The sequence below is a fragment of the Triticum urartu genome, chromosome 7A (assembly GCF_056163025.1).
Source record: "Triticum urartu cultivar PI428250 chromosome 7A, HENAU_Tu73, whole genome shotgun sequence".
NCBI classification, from domain to species: domain Eukaryota; kingdom Viridiplantae; phylum Streptophyta; class Magnoliopsida; order Poales; family Poaceae; genus Triticum; species Triticum urartu.
Window position 1 is genome coordinate 694,603,323 of NC_141879.1, and position 16,341 is coordinate 694,619,663.

The following is a 16,341-nucleotide window of genomic DNA, read 5'->3' on the forward strand; positions in this document are numbered from 1 at the left end:
GCTTCCATTGCCTTCATCCAAGGCATAAGGCTGCTACTTGCCGCAATCCAGTCACCTGCAAGCGCTGCTTCCGCTCCGGCCATCGCGCGCGTGGCTGCACCAACCCGCCGGCTCCACATCTACGTCCGCGGGCGCCTCCTCGCCGGCAGGCGCTGCCTGCACGCCAGCGCCCCGCGCCTCCCCTACCTCGGGCTCGCTCCCCACCTCCCGCCCCCGCAAGGGCCATGGCTGCGCCTGTTGCTGCGGCCTGGGCGGGTGACCACACGGCCCGCCCTGCTGAGGTCTTCACGGTGGTGCACTCCACCCCCGCCATGGTCCAGGAGGCAGCTCTGCTCGAGTCAAACGCCGTGGTGGCGTGGCTGGAGCGCGAGATGAGGGCCTCCTCTGAAGAGATCGCTGCTGCGGTGGTGAGAGAGATCGGCTGTCTATGCCCCGATGTCAACGTCGTCCGCCACTTCCCGGAGGCCTTCCTCATCAGGTTCTTCCACCGCCATCACTGCTCTGAGGCGATCTCGCGCCCGGCGCTGCCGTTCCGGGGCACCCGCATCCAGCTCCGGCCATGGCGGATCGAGTCCCACGCGGAGCACGTCGACATGCCGCACCATGTGCGCCTTTGCCTCGAGGGGCTGCCGCTGCAGGCATGGGACGCCCAGGCTGTGGCCTCTGCGATCGGCACCAACTGCTCAATAGACTACATCGAGCCGGCGTCTTGCCTGAAGACGGACACAGAGGCGCTTTGCCTGTGGGCGTGGGCGACGTGCCCCAGCAAGATTCCGAGGGTCAACTGGATCACCCTACCGGCGCGCGAAGGCGGGGACCCGGTGTATGGTCGGCGTGGTCTGCAGCACAGGGTCCTGCTTCACCTCTCCATCCTTGAGCAGAAGGTGGGCGGGCGCACTGTTTCAGAGGGCTTCACCTGGCGTCGCAACATCGTCGATGGCGAGACGGTGCCCAGGGACCGTAGGGAGCGCATCTCCCGCCCAGCGCCACGTCACGACAAGCGCGACAGTGACGATGACGAAGATCATCGCCGTGGTGGATGTCGTGGTTCTAACTCTGACAGTGATGTAGGGGGGTTTGTATGGAGAGGCCAGATCTCAGCTATTGGGAAGTTGTAAACACACCAAGATGTACGAGTTCAGGCCCTTCGCGGAGGAAGTAACAGCCCTACATCTCGGTGCCCGGAGGCAGTCGACTGGATTACTGGTGTGTGAATAACAGGGGTGCGAACCCTTCATACTGAGGAGGGGGGTGGCTTATATAGAGTTCGCCAGCCCCCTCCTGCCCTCAGTAATGCAGGGTTTAAGGTACATTTAAGGTTGGGCGTTACTGGTAACGCCCCTAAAGTGCTATAATGACCATAAAGACTACTTGATAGCCGACCGTTTGCCTGCGGCGTGACTTTAGGTCTCCTGGCGGTCGAGTGGTTGGCTTCATGGTCGAGTGATAGCTTCTTGGTCGAGTGTCTTGAACCCGTCGAGTGGGATACCTTTAAGTCGATTGAAAGGTGACTTCTCCTAGGGATGTCCTAGGGTAGGGCTCCTTGGACAGGTCCGTGCCCCTACCCTAGGTACATGGCTTCATCATTAGCCCCCGAATGGATCGAGGTTAGAGTGGAGAAAGAGTTGGAGATCTTTCCGACTGGTTCTTTGGGCTACGCGAGTGCCTCGTTTTGGGCCAATCGTCACGGATGACGTTATCAACCTCTTTCAGTCGCCTTGATCCATTCCAGGCCTATCGTCGAGTGAATTTCTTTACTTGTGACATACTGAGCGCCGGCGCGATCGGGGTCTCCTATTTTGACAAGTTGTTCTGTGGCCCGTGGATGTCGCAGGATTCGGATTTTGGGAAGCGCGCGGGACGGGAGCGGCCGTAGTAATCGGAAGCGATAAAGCGGAAGCTCCTCGATCCCCGCATCGCCTTTTTCGCCACGTACTGCGCGCGCGTCTGCTACGGGATTTGACTGGATAGCCTGGGCCTACCAGTCAGCCACTCGGAAGCGGCCCCTTATAAGTTGCCGGCTCGGGGTTTCCAAACAGTGCGTTCCCTTCTGCTTTCTTCTTCCTCTCTCCCTTCGCAAGTCCTTCCGCCACCTCCGTTCTCACCCTAGCGCCGCAAGCCCGTTCGAGATTTTGCCGGCGACGATGGTGAAGGGCAAGACGACTGCTCTGGAGCGCGCGAAGAAGGTGGCGGCGGCGGGGAAAGGGAAGAGTTCTACTCGGGGCGGATCTTCCTCTAGGACCGCTCTGCCCAAAGGTTGGATCCAGGGCGACTGGATGCCGTCGGTGCTCCGGCAAGAGGATCTCGACGACATGGTCGAGGGGGAGTCATTCCCCACGAAGCCGCGCGTCTTCCGGGGGGAGAGATCGAACCTCAACCCCGCGACTGTGAGTGCGTGCTCCTAGCCACCCACATCGACCGAGGGTTTTCTCTGCCACCCCATCCTTTTTTCCGGAGCTTCTGGAACTTCTTCGGAGCACAGCTCCACCACTTTACTCCCAACTCCATTGTATACCTTGCCGCTTTCATTTCCATGTGTGAGGCTTTCTTGGGTTGCCGCCCCCATTGGGGACTTTTCAAGCACATCTTTACCTGCCGTTCTCAATCGGTCAAGAAGGCCAAGTCGAGTGACGAGAGGACGCAGGTGATCCAGTTGTGCGGGGGCTTGGCGATCCAGACGAGGGGGAAGAGCTATTTTCCATCCATTACTTTCCCGGAGTCGGTCCGTGGTTGGCAAGCGACCTGGTTCTACTGTCAGGACCAGGCGACCCCAGGACAGTCGACTGGTCTTCCTCCTTTCTCCCTCGACCGAGCTGAAAAACCCGCTTCTCTGAAAGTGACGCCGGAGGAAAGGGCCCAAGTCAAAGTGTTGGCCGGTCGAGTGGTCGAGCTTGTCTGTAAGGGTGTGACTGGGATGGACCTGCTGGAGGTCTTCCTCCAGAGGCGCATCCAACCGCTCCAGGCCCGTGACCACCCGATGTGGTTGTACTCGGGTCTCGATGACACCACTCGGATCCACCCGGAGGAGGTCACCGACGAGATGCTGGAGGGGTGGCTGTCGAGCATCACGGGGAACAAAGACAACCCCCGAGGAGCCAGGAGGGTAACTCCACTCGACAACTCATATGAAGTGGACCAGGTATGTCTTTATGCTCCCGACTGAAATCTTGTTTTCTGCATTGGTCTTCTTTGAGTATGTCGATTGACTTTCGTCTTGTCTATTGCTTTCCAGGCGACCACCGAGATGTACTCGACGCCCAACGGGGCTCAGGAGCCAACTGAGGAAGGGGAGGTGAGCGGAGGTGAGAGCGGGGACGACCAAGGCGAGTGGGAGTCCGACGGTGAAGGAGAGGGAGACGACAACGTCGACTCCAGCGAAGAGGAGGAGGAGGAGGTCGAACCCCCTCGCCCAGAGGGGCGGTCCAAGCACACACACGACCCGGCGCAGGAACGTGGCAAGGCGACTGCTTCTGTTGGGCAGTTGTCGAAACGCCCTCGGACCTCTTCTCCTACGCCGACTGGGAAGGTTCCCAAGCACCCACGCACGACGCTGTCCAAGCCGCCTAAGGCTCTGCCCAAGATGAAGATAGCTGTCCCTACCATTTCCGGGTAATAATAAAACTTGCTTTCCTTCGTCGACCATGGACAGATCCTTGGTCGATTCATTGAGCCAACTGACCGACTTTCGAGATTTGCAGCGCTGCTACTTCTGAGGTCTCCGCCAAGGACGACGACCAAGAGATGGAGGATGCTGTTACCTCCAACCCTGGTATGATTACTGACGTTCTGCTTTGAGTTGACTGATCTTTTATTGCAACTCCGGTCGATTGAATGTTTCTCTTGCAGCCCCTCCTCATGTTATCGACCTTCCGGATGACGACGACAACGAACCGCTGAGAATGAGGAGGAACAAGAGGTCGTCGGCTGACAAGACCCCCCAACCTGCTCCGGCGTCTGAGGCCATGGCTCGGGATGGTGGTGACACCACTCGGGCTTCTGTGACTTTCGCCATTCCTCTGACGAGCGTGCGTCCTTTGGCATCGACTGCGGATCCACCTTCGCTTTTTGCTGCGTACCCCGTCCCTGAGGACCAAGCGGCTGCTGCAAAGGAGGCTATACGCCAGGCGGGGATCATGATGGAGCAAGTGAAGATGACTCGGGAGGCCAGGCAAGCAGCCTATGACGCGAGTTCGGCTCTTCAGAGCAACGTCCAGGTCAGTCGACTCAACACTTGGTCTGTTATGATATGCCGTTTGAAGAGTCTCTTTTCCGAAAATCTTTTGTATCTGTATCTGTACACCCACTGGGTGTGTCTGCCAATCCTTGGACGAGTGGGGGCACGCTAAGTGCACCCACTGGGTGTAGTCCCCGAGACTACGGTGGACTGCTAGCAGTCGACTGTAGTCTTTACATTGTGTTGCTGTAGCTGTATTTCTTCACTCGGTTTGGTCGGGCCAGGTCGAGTGGAACTGTATCCGGTCAACTGCGGGCAGTCGACTTTTTCTCTCTTTCTCTTTGTTTTTTTTGGTCGAACCGATGGGGGCACGCTGAGTGCACCCACTGGGTGTAGTCCCTGAGACTACTGTCGAATGTTTTTGATTCGGCTGTGGTCTTAGAAACGTCTTCATTGTCTCTTAGTTACTCGGAAGCAACTTATCTTGGATGTCTGTCGACTGATTTTTCTTTTACAGAAATCCTGCGAACTTGTAGCTCGCTATACTGAGTTGGAGAAGCAGAAGATTCAACTGAACCTTGATCTGGAGCTGGCCAGAACAGAGCTGCAGAAAGTCAGAGACGGCGCCACAGGTAAGACGACTTTGTCTACTGGTTAGTTTTTAGGCTTGAGTATCCTTCTGCTATTTCTGATTCAATCATCATTTCTTCGCAGAAAAACTGAACGAAGCTCTGGCGAAGAAGGATCAGGACTTGGCTGCTGCCCGTAAGGAGGCTGATGACAAGACCGCTCTGGCCGTACAGAAGCTGGCTTTGGTCGACCACTTAGAAGAAGAGAATACCAAGCTGAAGACCGCTCTGAATGAAGCCAACAGAGAGTGTTCACGTTGGAAGAAGGAGAACCTCACCCTGAACGAGAAGATGGAAGGCATCGCTCGCAGGAGGGATGACCTGGAGAGCTACTTGAGGAGCCTCGCCAAGAAGTTGTACATCAAGCTTGAAGGTGCACATTCAGTTCCGACTGGGTTTTTTTTGTGTCGACTCAGTCTACGAAAATTGACTTATCCTTGGATCGTGTATGCAGAGCTTTGCCAGAACTTTGAAGAGGAGACTGGGAGGATCGAAACAGGTTTGGATCCAATCAACTCTCCCGTGAAAGATGAAGCTGCCATGAATCTGCTCCGACTGGAATCTCGCATTGACGGCGTCGTGGACTACTTGGCTCGACTGAAGGTTGCCATGTCACGGATCGACCCGGCACTTTGGCCAGAGGCTACGCTCCAAAACGATCTCGAGTCTCTGATGACTCGACTTAACGGAATCCCTGACTGAGTGCAGGAGTGGAAGAGGTCTTCTGCTCGGTGTGGCGCTGATGCGGCTCTGTCTCTGGTCCGCGTCCATTGCAAGGAGGCACGAGAAGAGAAGCTGGCCGCCATCCAAGTTGCCAATACCAAGAAGCACAACTTTCAAGATTTCATGGAGACTTTCATCGCTGCTGCCACCCGTATTGCAGATGGGATCGACTTGGACGAGTTCGTCGCCCCTTCCAGTCCTCCACCTGAGGAGTGAAAAACTTTTAAGCTCCACTTTAAATTCGCCTCGGAATGCCGAGTGGATTTTGTAACCGTTAAACTCCGTCGAGCTGTGGGCTCGATTACTTTGGCCTGAGGTCTGGGACCTTTAGGTCTTATCTGAATTGGATTTATCGTTGAATATCTTCATGGATGATCCGTCGAGTGGAACTCGATCTTCACTCGAAATAACTTTTGTATTAGTGGTGCAGCTCCGAAGGAGAAGGTAGCAGTCGATTTGCACCTCGTCGTCCTTGCGGATTGGGTTGTGTCCTGTACTTAGGCGAGCGCTGGGCTGCAGCTAAGCCCCCAAGTGGGAGGTTGGCTCTCCACTCGGTAGGACTTTTCAAACTTAGGCGAGTGCCGGACTGCAGCTAAGTCTCTAAGTGAGAGAACTTAGGCGAGTGCTGGACTGCAGCTAAGCCCCCGAGTGGGAGGATCGCTCTCCACTCGGTAGGATTTTTTCAAACTTAGGCGAGTGCCGGACTGCAGCTAAGTCTCTAAGTGAGAGAACTTAGGCGAGTGCTGGACTGCAGCTAAGCCCCTGAGTGGGAGGTTTGCTCTCCACTCGGTAGGATTTTTTCAAACTTAGGCGAGTGCCGGACTGTAGCTAAGTCTCTAAGTGAGAGAACTTAGGCGAGTGCTGGACTGCAGCTAAGCCCCCGAGTGGTAGGATCGCTCTCCACTCGGTAGGATTTTTTCAAACTTAGGCGAGTGCCGGATTTCAGCTAAGTCTCTAAGTGAGAGAACTTAGGCGAGTGCTGGACTGCAACTAATCCCCCGAGTGGGAGGTTTGCTCTCCACCCGGTAGGATTTTTTAAACTTAGGCGAGTGCCGGACTGTAGCTAAGTCTCTAAGTGAGAGAACTTAGGCGAGTGCTGGACTGCAGCTAAGCCCCCGAGTGGGAGGATCGCTCTCCACTCGGTAGAATTTTTTAAACTTAGGCGAGTGTCGGACTGTAGCTAAGTCTCTAAGTGAGAGAACTTAGGCGAGTGCTGGACTGCAGCTAAGCCCCCGAGTGGGAGGATCGCTCTCCACTCGGTAGAATTTTTTCAAACTTAGGCGAGTGCCGGACTGCAGCTAAGTCTCTAAGTGAGAGAACTTAGGCGAGTGCTGGACTGCAGCTAAGCCCCTGAGTGGGAGGTTTGCTCTCCACTCGGTAGGATTTTTTCAAACTTAGGCGAGTGCCGGACTGCAGCTAAGTCTCTAAGTGAGAGAACTTAGGCGAGTGCTGGACTGCAGCTAAGCCCCCGAGTGGGAGGTTTGCTCTCCACTCGGTAGGATTTTTTAAACACTTAGGCGAGTGCCGGACTACAGCTGAGTCTCTAAGTGAGAGAACTTAGGCGAGTGCTGGACTGCAGCTAAGCCCCCGAGTGGGAGGTTTGCTCTCCACTCGGTAGGATTTTAAACACTTAGGCAAGCACTGGGCTGCAGCTAAGCCCCCGAGTGGGAGTCTGGCTCTCCACTCGGTAGGATTCTTCGAACTTAGGCGAAATGGATTCGCAGCTAAGTCACCCACTAAGGGATTTCGCACGCAAACAAAAGTGACAGCAATTATTTGAACACTCTTGTCTTTGATAAAAATGAACTGCGGGAAATTTTTTCTTATTACATCCCGTCCAAGGGAGAACTCAAGTGTAAAAGGGGCGGAGTAGTTCCGCATTCCAAGCTCGTGGCTCGTCGATCTGGCGATCAACATTGTAGAGGTGATACGCTCCATTGTGGAGGACTCTGGTGATGATGAAGGGGCCTTCCGAAGTAGGAGCAAGCTTGTGTGGTTTCTGCTAATCCACTCGGAGGACCAAATCCCCTTCTTGGAAGGCTCGACTCTTGACATTCCTGGCATGGAATCGACGCAAGCCTTGCTGATAAATGGTCGATCTGATCATGGCCATCTCCCTCTCTTCTTCTAGGAGGTCGACTGCGTCTTATCGGGCCTGTTCTGCTTCATCTTCAGTGTAAAGCTCGACTCGGGGCGCGTTGTGAAGAAGATCACTTGGCAGAACTGCTTTGGCTCCATAAACCAGAAAGAATGGAGTTCTTCCAGTCGACCGGTTAGGGGTGGTCCTCAATCCCCACAGAACTGACGGAAGCTCGTCGACCCAAGCACCTGCCGCGTGCTTGAGATCACGCATCAGTCGAGGCTTTAGTCCTTTGAGAATCAGACCATTTGCTCTTTCAGCTTGTCCATTCGACTGGGGATGGGCGACCGATGCGTAGTCGACTCGAGTGCCTTGAGAGGCGTAAAAAGCTTTGAACTTGTCCGAATCGAAGTTTGACCCATTGTCAGTGACCTTGAGAGGCGTAAAAAGCTTTGAACTTGTCCGAATCGAAGTTTGACCCATTGTCAGTGATGATGCTATGCGGGACTCCATATCTGAATGTTAGCCCTCTGACGAAACTGATAGCAGTGCAAGCATCAAGATTCTTGATAGGCTTAGCTTCAATCCATTTGGTAAACTTGTCGACTGCCACAAGCACATGAGTGAAACCACTTCTGCCTGTTCTCAGTGGACCAACCATGTCTAGTCCCCAGACAGCAAAGGGCCAGACGAGTGGAATGGTCTTCAGGGCTGATGCAGGCTTGTGTGACATGTTGGAGTAGAACTGGCACCCTCCACACTTGTCGACTATCTCTTTTGCCATCTCATTTGCTCTAGGCCAGTAAAATCCCGCTCGGTATGCTTTAGCCACAATGGTCCGAGAGGACGCGTGGTGACCACAGGTCCCCGAGTGGATATCATCAAGGATTATCCGACCCTCTTCTGGTGTTATGCACTTCTGACCAATTCCAGTCGCGCTTTCTCTATACAACTGCCCCTTTATGACTGTGAAGGCCTTGGATCGGCGGACGATCTGTCGAGCCTCTTCCTCGTCCTCTGGGAGTTCTTTCCTTAGGATATACGCGATGTACGGTATCGTCCAGTCGGGAATGATTGCCAAGACTTCCATGATTAGGTCGACCACAGCAGGAACTTCGACTTCAGTAGGATCTGTGGCACTTTTCGGCTGTGGGGCTTCTCCTGTAAAAGGATCTTCTTGGACCGACGGCAAGTGAATGTGCTCCAGGAACACGTTGCTGGGAATGGCTTCTCTCTTGGAGCCTATCTTTGCCAAATCGTCAGCTGCCTGATTTTTCAGTCGGGGGATGTGATGAAGCTCCAACCCCTCGAATTTATTTTCTAGCTTTCTCACTGCATTGCAATAACCAGACATAGCTGGACTTCTGACGTCCCACTCCTTCATCACCTGATTAACCACCAAATCTGAGTCTCCATAGACCATGAGACGACGGACGCCGAGTGAAATGGCCATGCGCAACCTGTACAAAAGTGCTTCATATTCTGCTTCATTATTGGAGGAATCGAAGTGAATCTGGAGAACATATCTGAGCTTATCTCCTCGGGGGGAGACTAGAACTACCCCAGCACCGGAACCATTCAGCATCTTAGATCCATCGAAGAACATGGTCCAGTGCTCCGAGTGAACTTGAGTCGGAAGTTGCTGTTCAATCCACTCGGCGATGAAATCTGCGATTGCTTGGGACTTGATAGCCTTCTTTGCTTCAAACTTGATATCTAAGGGAAGGAGTTCAATCGCCCACTTGGCCACTCAACCAGTTGCATCTCTGTTATGCAGAATCTCTGACAGTGGGGCGTCGCTGACGACTGTAATGGAGTGGTCAGAGAAGTAATGTGCAACCTTCTTCGTGGTCATGTAAATCCCATATACAAGCTTCTGATAGTGAGGGTATCTTTGTTTTGAAGGGGTCAAAACTTCAGACAGATAATAGACTGGACGCTGAACTCTGAAGGCCTTTCCTTCTTCTTCCCGCTCGACCGTAAGTACTGTACTGACAACTTGTCCTGTGGCTGCAATGTAAAGCAGCAGAGGCTCTTTGCTGATTGGGGCAGCAAGCACCGGCTGGGTGGAGAGCGGAGCTTTGAGCTCTGCAAATGCTGCGTCAGTTTCTGGAGTCCACTCGAACTTGTCAGACTTCTTCATCAGTCGGTAAAGAGGCAACGCCTTTTCACCGAGACGAGAAATGAATCGACTTAGAGCGGCCAAGCAGCCTGTAAGCTTTTGGACATCGTGCACGTGTACAGGACGCTTCATCCGGAGTATGGTGCCAACTTTTTTAGGATTGGCATCGATCCCCCGTTCGGAAACAAGAAAACCGAGTAACTTTCCACCTGGAACTCCGAACGTGCACTTTGATGGATTGAGCTTGATATCATACCTCCTGAGGTTGGCAAAGGTTTCAGTAAGGTCAGCCCGCAGGTCGGAACCTTTCCGTGACTTGACCACAATATCATCCATGTATGCCTCCACATTCCGACTGATTTGAGTGAGTAGACACTTCTGAATCATTCTCATGAACGTGGCTCCGGTGTTCTTGAGGCCGAACTACATGGTGACGTAACAGAAGCATCCGAATGGAGTGATGAAAGCCGTTTTGATCTCGTCGGGTCCATACAGACGGATCTGATGGTACCCGGAATAGGCATCTAGAAAAGACAATCTCTCGCACCCCGCAGTCGAGTCGACTATTTGGTCGATGCGAGGGAGAGGAAAATGATCTTTCGGGCAGGCCCGATTGATATGTTTGAAATCAATGCACATGCGAAGTGACTTGTCCTTCTTGGGGACCATGACGACATTGGCGAGCCACTCGGAGTGGTAAATCTCTCGGATGAACTCCGCTGCTAAGAGCCGAGCTACCTCCTCGCCAATGGCTTGCTTCTTCTGGACGGCGGACCGTCGAAGATGTTCCTTCACAGGCTTGAATTTTGGGTCGACTCGTAGACGGTGCTCAGCCAGCCCTCTGGGAACTCCAGGCATGTCAGAGGGCTTCCATGCGAAGATGTCCCAGTTCTCACGGAGGAGCTGGACGAGCGCTTCTTCCTATTTGGAGTCGAGCGTCGTTGAGATGTGAGTCGGGGCAGCATCGGGGTCGGTCGGGTGAATGTGGACTGGCTTTGTTTCACCGGACGACTGAAAAGCTGATTCTGAAGCAGGCTTCTTGGCTCGTAGCAATTCACTCGGATCGGCAGTCTTTTGGTACTCTTGTAGCTCGACCACTGCCATCTGAGCATCAGCGATCTTTGAGCCTTTCTGAAAACACTCTTCTGCTTTCTTTCGGTTGCCTGTAACAGTGATTACACCTTTAGGGCCAGGCATCTTCAGTTTGAGGTACACGTAACATGGTCGAGCCATGAAGCGTGCGTAAGCTGGCCTGCCCAAAATGGCATGATAAGCACTTTGGAAGTCCACAACCTCGAATGTCAACTTTTCCTTGCGGTAATTCTTTGAATCGCCGAAAACCACGTCAAGAGCAATCTGGCCGAGTGATTTGGCTTTCTTGCCAGGAATGACTCCGTGGAAGCTCATGTTACTGGTACTTAGTCTGGACATCGGAATGCCCATTCCTTTCAAAGTTTCGGCGTACAGTATGTTCAGGCCACTGCCACCATCCATCAGGACTTTGGTCAGTCGAGTGCCTTCGACAATTGGATCGACCACCAAAGCTTGCCTTCCAGGGGTGGCAATGTGCGTAGGATGATCAGACTGGTCGAACGTGATGGCAGTCTGAGACCACTTCAAATAACTGGGTGTTGCCGGAGCAACCATATTCACCTCACGGTTAATGACTTTCAGTCGACTTTTGCTTTCGACATCAGCAAAAATCATCAGGGTGGAATTGACTTGGGGGTATCCATCGTCACTGTCTTCCTTGTCCTCGACTCTGTCCGACTCTTTTTCCTTATCCTTGGACTGTTTGCCTTGAAACTTCTGGATCAGGAGCCGGCACTGTCGAGTGGTATGCTTTGGGTAAATGAAATTACCCTCTTCATCTTTCTTGGTGTGGATGTGACATGGCAGATCCAAAACATCATTTCCATCTTGATCCTTGCCTTTCTTGGGCTTCCAGGGGCCTTTGGGTTTTCCCTTGAAATTTCCCTGGGTTGCGGCCAGGGCCTCCCCAGGGGCGGCTGGCTCGGCCTTCCGGTTCTACTTCCGACTGGAATTGCCTCCGGTTTTCTGGGCGACTGCTTTCTGCTTGCCACTCCGGAGTCGATCTTCATCTTCTCCGTTAGCATATTTGGTGGCAATTTCCATCATCCGATTCAGGGACATTTCTCCGGTCCGACCGAACTTCAGGTTCAACTCTCTGTTTTTGACGCCTTCTTTAAAGGCACAAACTGCTTGGTGATCCGGTACGTTCTCAACTGTGTGATGCAAAGTGATCCACCTCTGGATGTAATCCCTCAGAGTTTCACTCGGCTTCTGCACACAAGACCGCAATTCTGTAAGGCCTGCGGGTCGCTTGCATGTTCCCTCAAAGGTTGTGACAAACACTCGAAAGAGATCCTCCCAAGTGTAGATGTTGCTGGGTGCTAACTGATTCAGCCACGCTCTGGCCGAGCCCTCTAACAGGAGAGGCAAATGCTTCATAGCCACCTCATCATTGCCACCGCCAATCTGTACAGCCACTTGGTAATCTTCGAGCCAAGTGTCAGGCTTAGACTCACCGGTGAACTTGCTGACTCCAGTCGCCAACCGAAAGTTGGGAGGAATCACCGTGGCCCTGATGGCTCGACTGAAACACTCTGGCCCTGAAACACGTATTCTGCTGTTGGCGGGCGCATCTCTGTTCTGGCCTTCCCGATGAGCCCTGTTCCTGTCAACCAAGCCTTGAACGAGGATAGATCTCGCGTCAAAGCCTGGGTCCCTGGGGTCGACGGGAATCCTCTGCCCAACGCTATGAGGGCGCCTGTCATCTCAATGTTGAGGCGCATATGGCCCACTCCTCGGGGGAGGGGTTGGCACTCGACGTCGATCATCACGATCGGATCGGTGATCATACTGCTCATTCCTTCTGTACTGATCATGCCGGTCGCCACGTCCCTCACGCCTCGGGGGCGACCGCGGGCTGTGAGCCGACTGGACTGTATCTGTTGCAATGGATCGACTGTGGATCCTATTCCGCGACTGAGAAACAGAGGAATTCTGGTTTCCCGCCGCCCGGAGCAACGCTCTGATCTGTGACAAGCCCCTGCCAGCCTCCAACTGGGAGGGCTGAATCGATTCTGCTATACGGGCCGCGGCGGCCAAATTCTGAACTGGGGTTCGGTATACCTGCGTCGGCGGGAAGAGCTGGCGTCGACTAGACTCGGGAGCCCGCTGACGCGCTTGCTCGTCGAGTGCTCGCTGGAGATTCTCCAGTCGAGTGCGCTCGGTCAAATTAGCCAAGCGCGCATCCTCCAAGGCTCGGGCCTCGGGGGACTCTCCGACGATAGGAGTGCGGAGTGCGTCCGTGTTCCGGCGGCGAAGCTCCTCTCGCTGTAACGACGTGAGAGGTTCGGGGAGATACTCATCGTGGGGACGCGACGGGTCGCCCCCACCCGCGCCTCCATCAGCGCGAGGGAAACCGGGAGGACTGTGCGTTCCATCGACCGCCAGGATCTCAGCCGCTGGGTTGCTGCTGTCGCACTCGGATGCGGTCTCCGCGGAGCCAGTTGACAGGTCGAACAGGCCGCAGAGGGATTCGTCGGGCTCGATTGCCGCGACTTGCGGGGCGGCCGACTGGCGAGCCACGACGTGCCTCACCCACCTCTGAAGTCTCGACCGACCGGAGCGCTTGCGCTGGTGGGAGACAGAGCGGGGAGACGATACGGGGGCCGACCGATACTGGATCGACGGCTGCCGCAGGAGGACGCCACGAACGCATGCGCGGAAATGCGTCGCACCGCGGACGGGGAGCGCGTCGACGTCGAGTGGCGCCTCCTAAAGCCAGGCGGAGTCGTCGGCGATGAACGTGAGCGCGCCGAGGCGGATCTCGCGGCCCTCCACCAAAACTCCGCACGAAACCATGATCAAAGGGATCGGAAAAATCGCAACTTCTCCAATCAGGCGCTAAGATTCCTGCCCCACGGTGGGCGGCAACTGTCGTGGTTCTAACTCTGACAGTGATGTAGGGGGGTATGTATGGAGAGGCTAGATCTCAGCTATTGGGAAGTTGTAAACACACCAAGATGTACGAGTTCAGGCCCTTCGCGGAGGAAGTAACAGCCCTACGTCTCGGTGCCCGGAGGCAGTCGACTGGATTACTGGTGTGTGAATAACAGGGGTGCGAACCCTTCATACTGAGGAGGGGGTGGCTTATATAGAGTTCGCCGGCCCCCTCCCGCCCTCAGTAATGCAGGGTTTAAGGTACATTTAAGGTTGGGCGTTACTGGTAATGCCCCTAAAGTGCTATAATGGCCATAAAGACTACTTGATAGCCGACCGTTTGCCTGCGGAGTGACTTTAGGTCTCCTGGTGGTCGAGTGGTTGGCTTCATTGTCGAGTGATAGCTTCTTGGTCGAGTGTCTTGAAACCGTCGAGTGGGATACCTTTAAGTCGATTGAAAGGTGACTTCTCCTAGGGATGTCCTAGGGTAGGGCTCCTTGGACAGGTCCGTGCCCCTACCCTAGGTACATGGCTTCATCAGTGGAGATCGGCGCGGCCATGACGCCGCCGCCGGCAGGAGCAGCTTGGGCGCGCGCATAAGGCGCAGCCTCTCCCACAATCACCGCGAAGAGCCGCGGAACCAAGACAGAGGCTGGGGCGACCGCAACAGGAGGGAGGACCGCGGCAACCGTCGCCGTGATGTCGTGGGAGTGCCGGCCGTGGTCCTGCAGTGCTCAGGCTCCGCCTCCTCGGCTGCGGCCCGCAGCCTAGAGGACGACCCTACGGTGCCCGCACAGCAGCAACTCCTTCTTGGCTCCGCCCCGACGGTGGTGGACGGTCCGATGCAGCCGGTGCTGGCTGTGTGGAGAGGGCGCAGCCCGGCCCGGGCACGCTCGCCTGGCATGATCCGGCGTCGCTCCCAGGACAACCGGACGCCGCCTTCATCACCACCTCTATCACCAATGTCCGTGCTCCCGCCGGTACCACGTTCAAAGTGGGATGAGGCCAGGCGCTCCGCGTCCATCGGCTTCATTCCGTCCCACGCAACTCTGGAGCTTTGCTCCCCTTCCGTGCTGCTGCTGCCTTTGGCTTCGCCAGCAAGGCTGCCGGGGTTCGAGAGCTCGCCTACGCCGCCGCTCGTCCCCGCCGGGCCGGTGCGCCGCACACCTTCTCCCCCGCGCAGGCGGGTTGTGGTGGTGGCCGATGCCGACCTCGAGCCGCTCTTCAAGGAGAGGGTGGAGGCCCTCCTCCCAACGCCTGCTCCTAGGCCTACAACAGTGCGCCGCAAAATGATGGCTGGGGTGACTATCAGCTGCGCCGGTGGGTTCACGCTGCAGAGGACAACCGCCAGGCTGCGAGTTGCTGGGCAGGCCAAGGTCACTCGGGTCGCAAAGGCGGCGGAAGCCATGGTTTGTCGCGGTCTCGGCATCACCAAGAACGGCCAAGATGTCACGGTGGAGATGCTCAACGCTTTCACAGACCGTTTCAAGGAGCAACTTCCACCGGAGGTGATCATAGCCATGAGAGACATGTTTAAGCTGGATGATGTCGGAGCGACTACTGTTGAGGATGCTCTTCTGCAGCACGGAGGTGCAGGAGCGCTGGATGTGGACAATGGCCAGGACGCCATTTGAGCAGTCCCTGGATGGCTGTAGGGTAGCTAGTTTAAGATGATAGTGCAACCACTGTTATGTAATGCCGGGGTGTGGCGGAGTCTACCCATGGCTAGCCGCTGGCCATGTATCAGGTTGTTATGCTTGAACTATTTGTGTTCCATGGGCTGGTGTAGAACCAGTCTGATTGCTACAAGGTTGTCTGTTCTCTCCTGGGCAAATTATAGGGTTATGCATGTTTCCAAATGACTGAACAAGCCATCAACACACTAAGCTGGAACGTCCGCAGCCTCAACTGTCCAAACCGTAGGGCCACTGTGAGCGCAACGATCGCGTCTTCGTCGTGCCACATCGTTTGTCTCCAGGAGATGAAGCTGACCATCGTCGACCAATTCACGGCCGCATTTCTTGGGGGCAACAGACTTCGTAGTTTCGCGCAGCGACCGGCAGAGGGGACCAGAGGTGGCATCCTTATTTTATGGGATGATCACCTAGTTGAGCTGACGAATATCACCTACACCAGCTACTGTATTTCGGCAATGGTGCGGATTAGAGAAACAGAGTTGATTTTCAAGCTCACATCGGTGTATGGCCCCACTGATTATGCACGCAAAGACGCTTTCTTTGATGAGCTTGCTAGTCAAAAGCCGCCGGCAGGAGTGGCATGGCTCGCTTCTGGCGATTTCAACCAAATATATCGGGCAAGGGACAAAAACAACAGAAACATCAATAGAAGTCGTATCACCCGCTTCCGGAATGCCCTACAAGCTTGCAAACTCAAAGAAATTCATCTGCAGAATCGGAGATTCACTTGGAGCAATGAGAGAGCAAGACCTACTCTCTGCAAACTTGATTCATTCTTCTGCAACGCGGACTGGGACACAACCTTCAACAACCACGTCTTGCATGCTCTCTCATCATCATTGTCCGACCATTGTCCGCTCTTGCTTGCCGATGCGAGGGGGCCTCGGAGGCCTAGAACCTTCAGATTTGAGAACTTCTGGGCCGCCATGCCTGGATTCAATGATGTT

General features: G+C 54.8%; 1 protein-coding gene across 1 annotated transcript; it reads left to right on the top strand.

The window, feature by feature from the left end:
• The first annotated feature begins 224 nt into the window (after nt 1–224).
• On the top strand, nt 225–15,331 carry LOC147961634 (uncharacterized). The gene is made up of 2 exons (XM_087531380.1): nt 225–1,041; nt 14,244–15,331. Exons 1-2 carry the CDS (start codon nt 225–227, stop codon nt 15,329–15,331), a joined length of 1,905 nt encoding a protein of 634 aa, XP_087387506.1.
• The last annotated feature ends 1,010 nt before the right edge of the window (nt 15,332–16,341 follow it).

What these genes read in the sequence shown, in the direction of transcription:
- LOC147961634 (XM_087531380.1), top strand. Translation starts at nt 225, where the DNA reads ATGGCTGCGCCTGTTGCTGCGGCCTGGGCGGGTGACCACACGGCCCGC. An exon ending in AGATCATCGCCGTGGTGGAT is followed by an intron (nt 1,042 to 14,243) that starts GTCGTGGTTCTA and finishes TCATCAGTGGAG; the next exon opens with ATCGGCGCGGCCATGACGCC.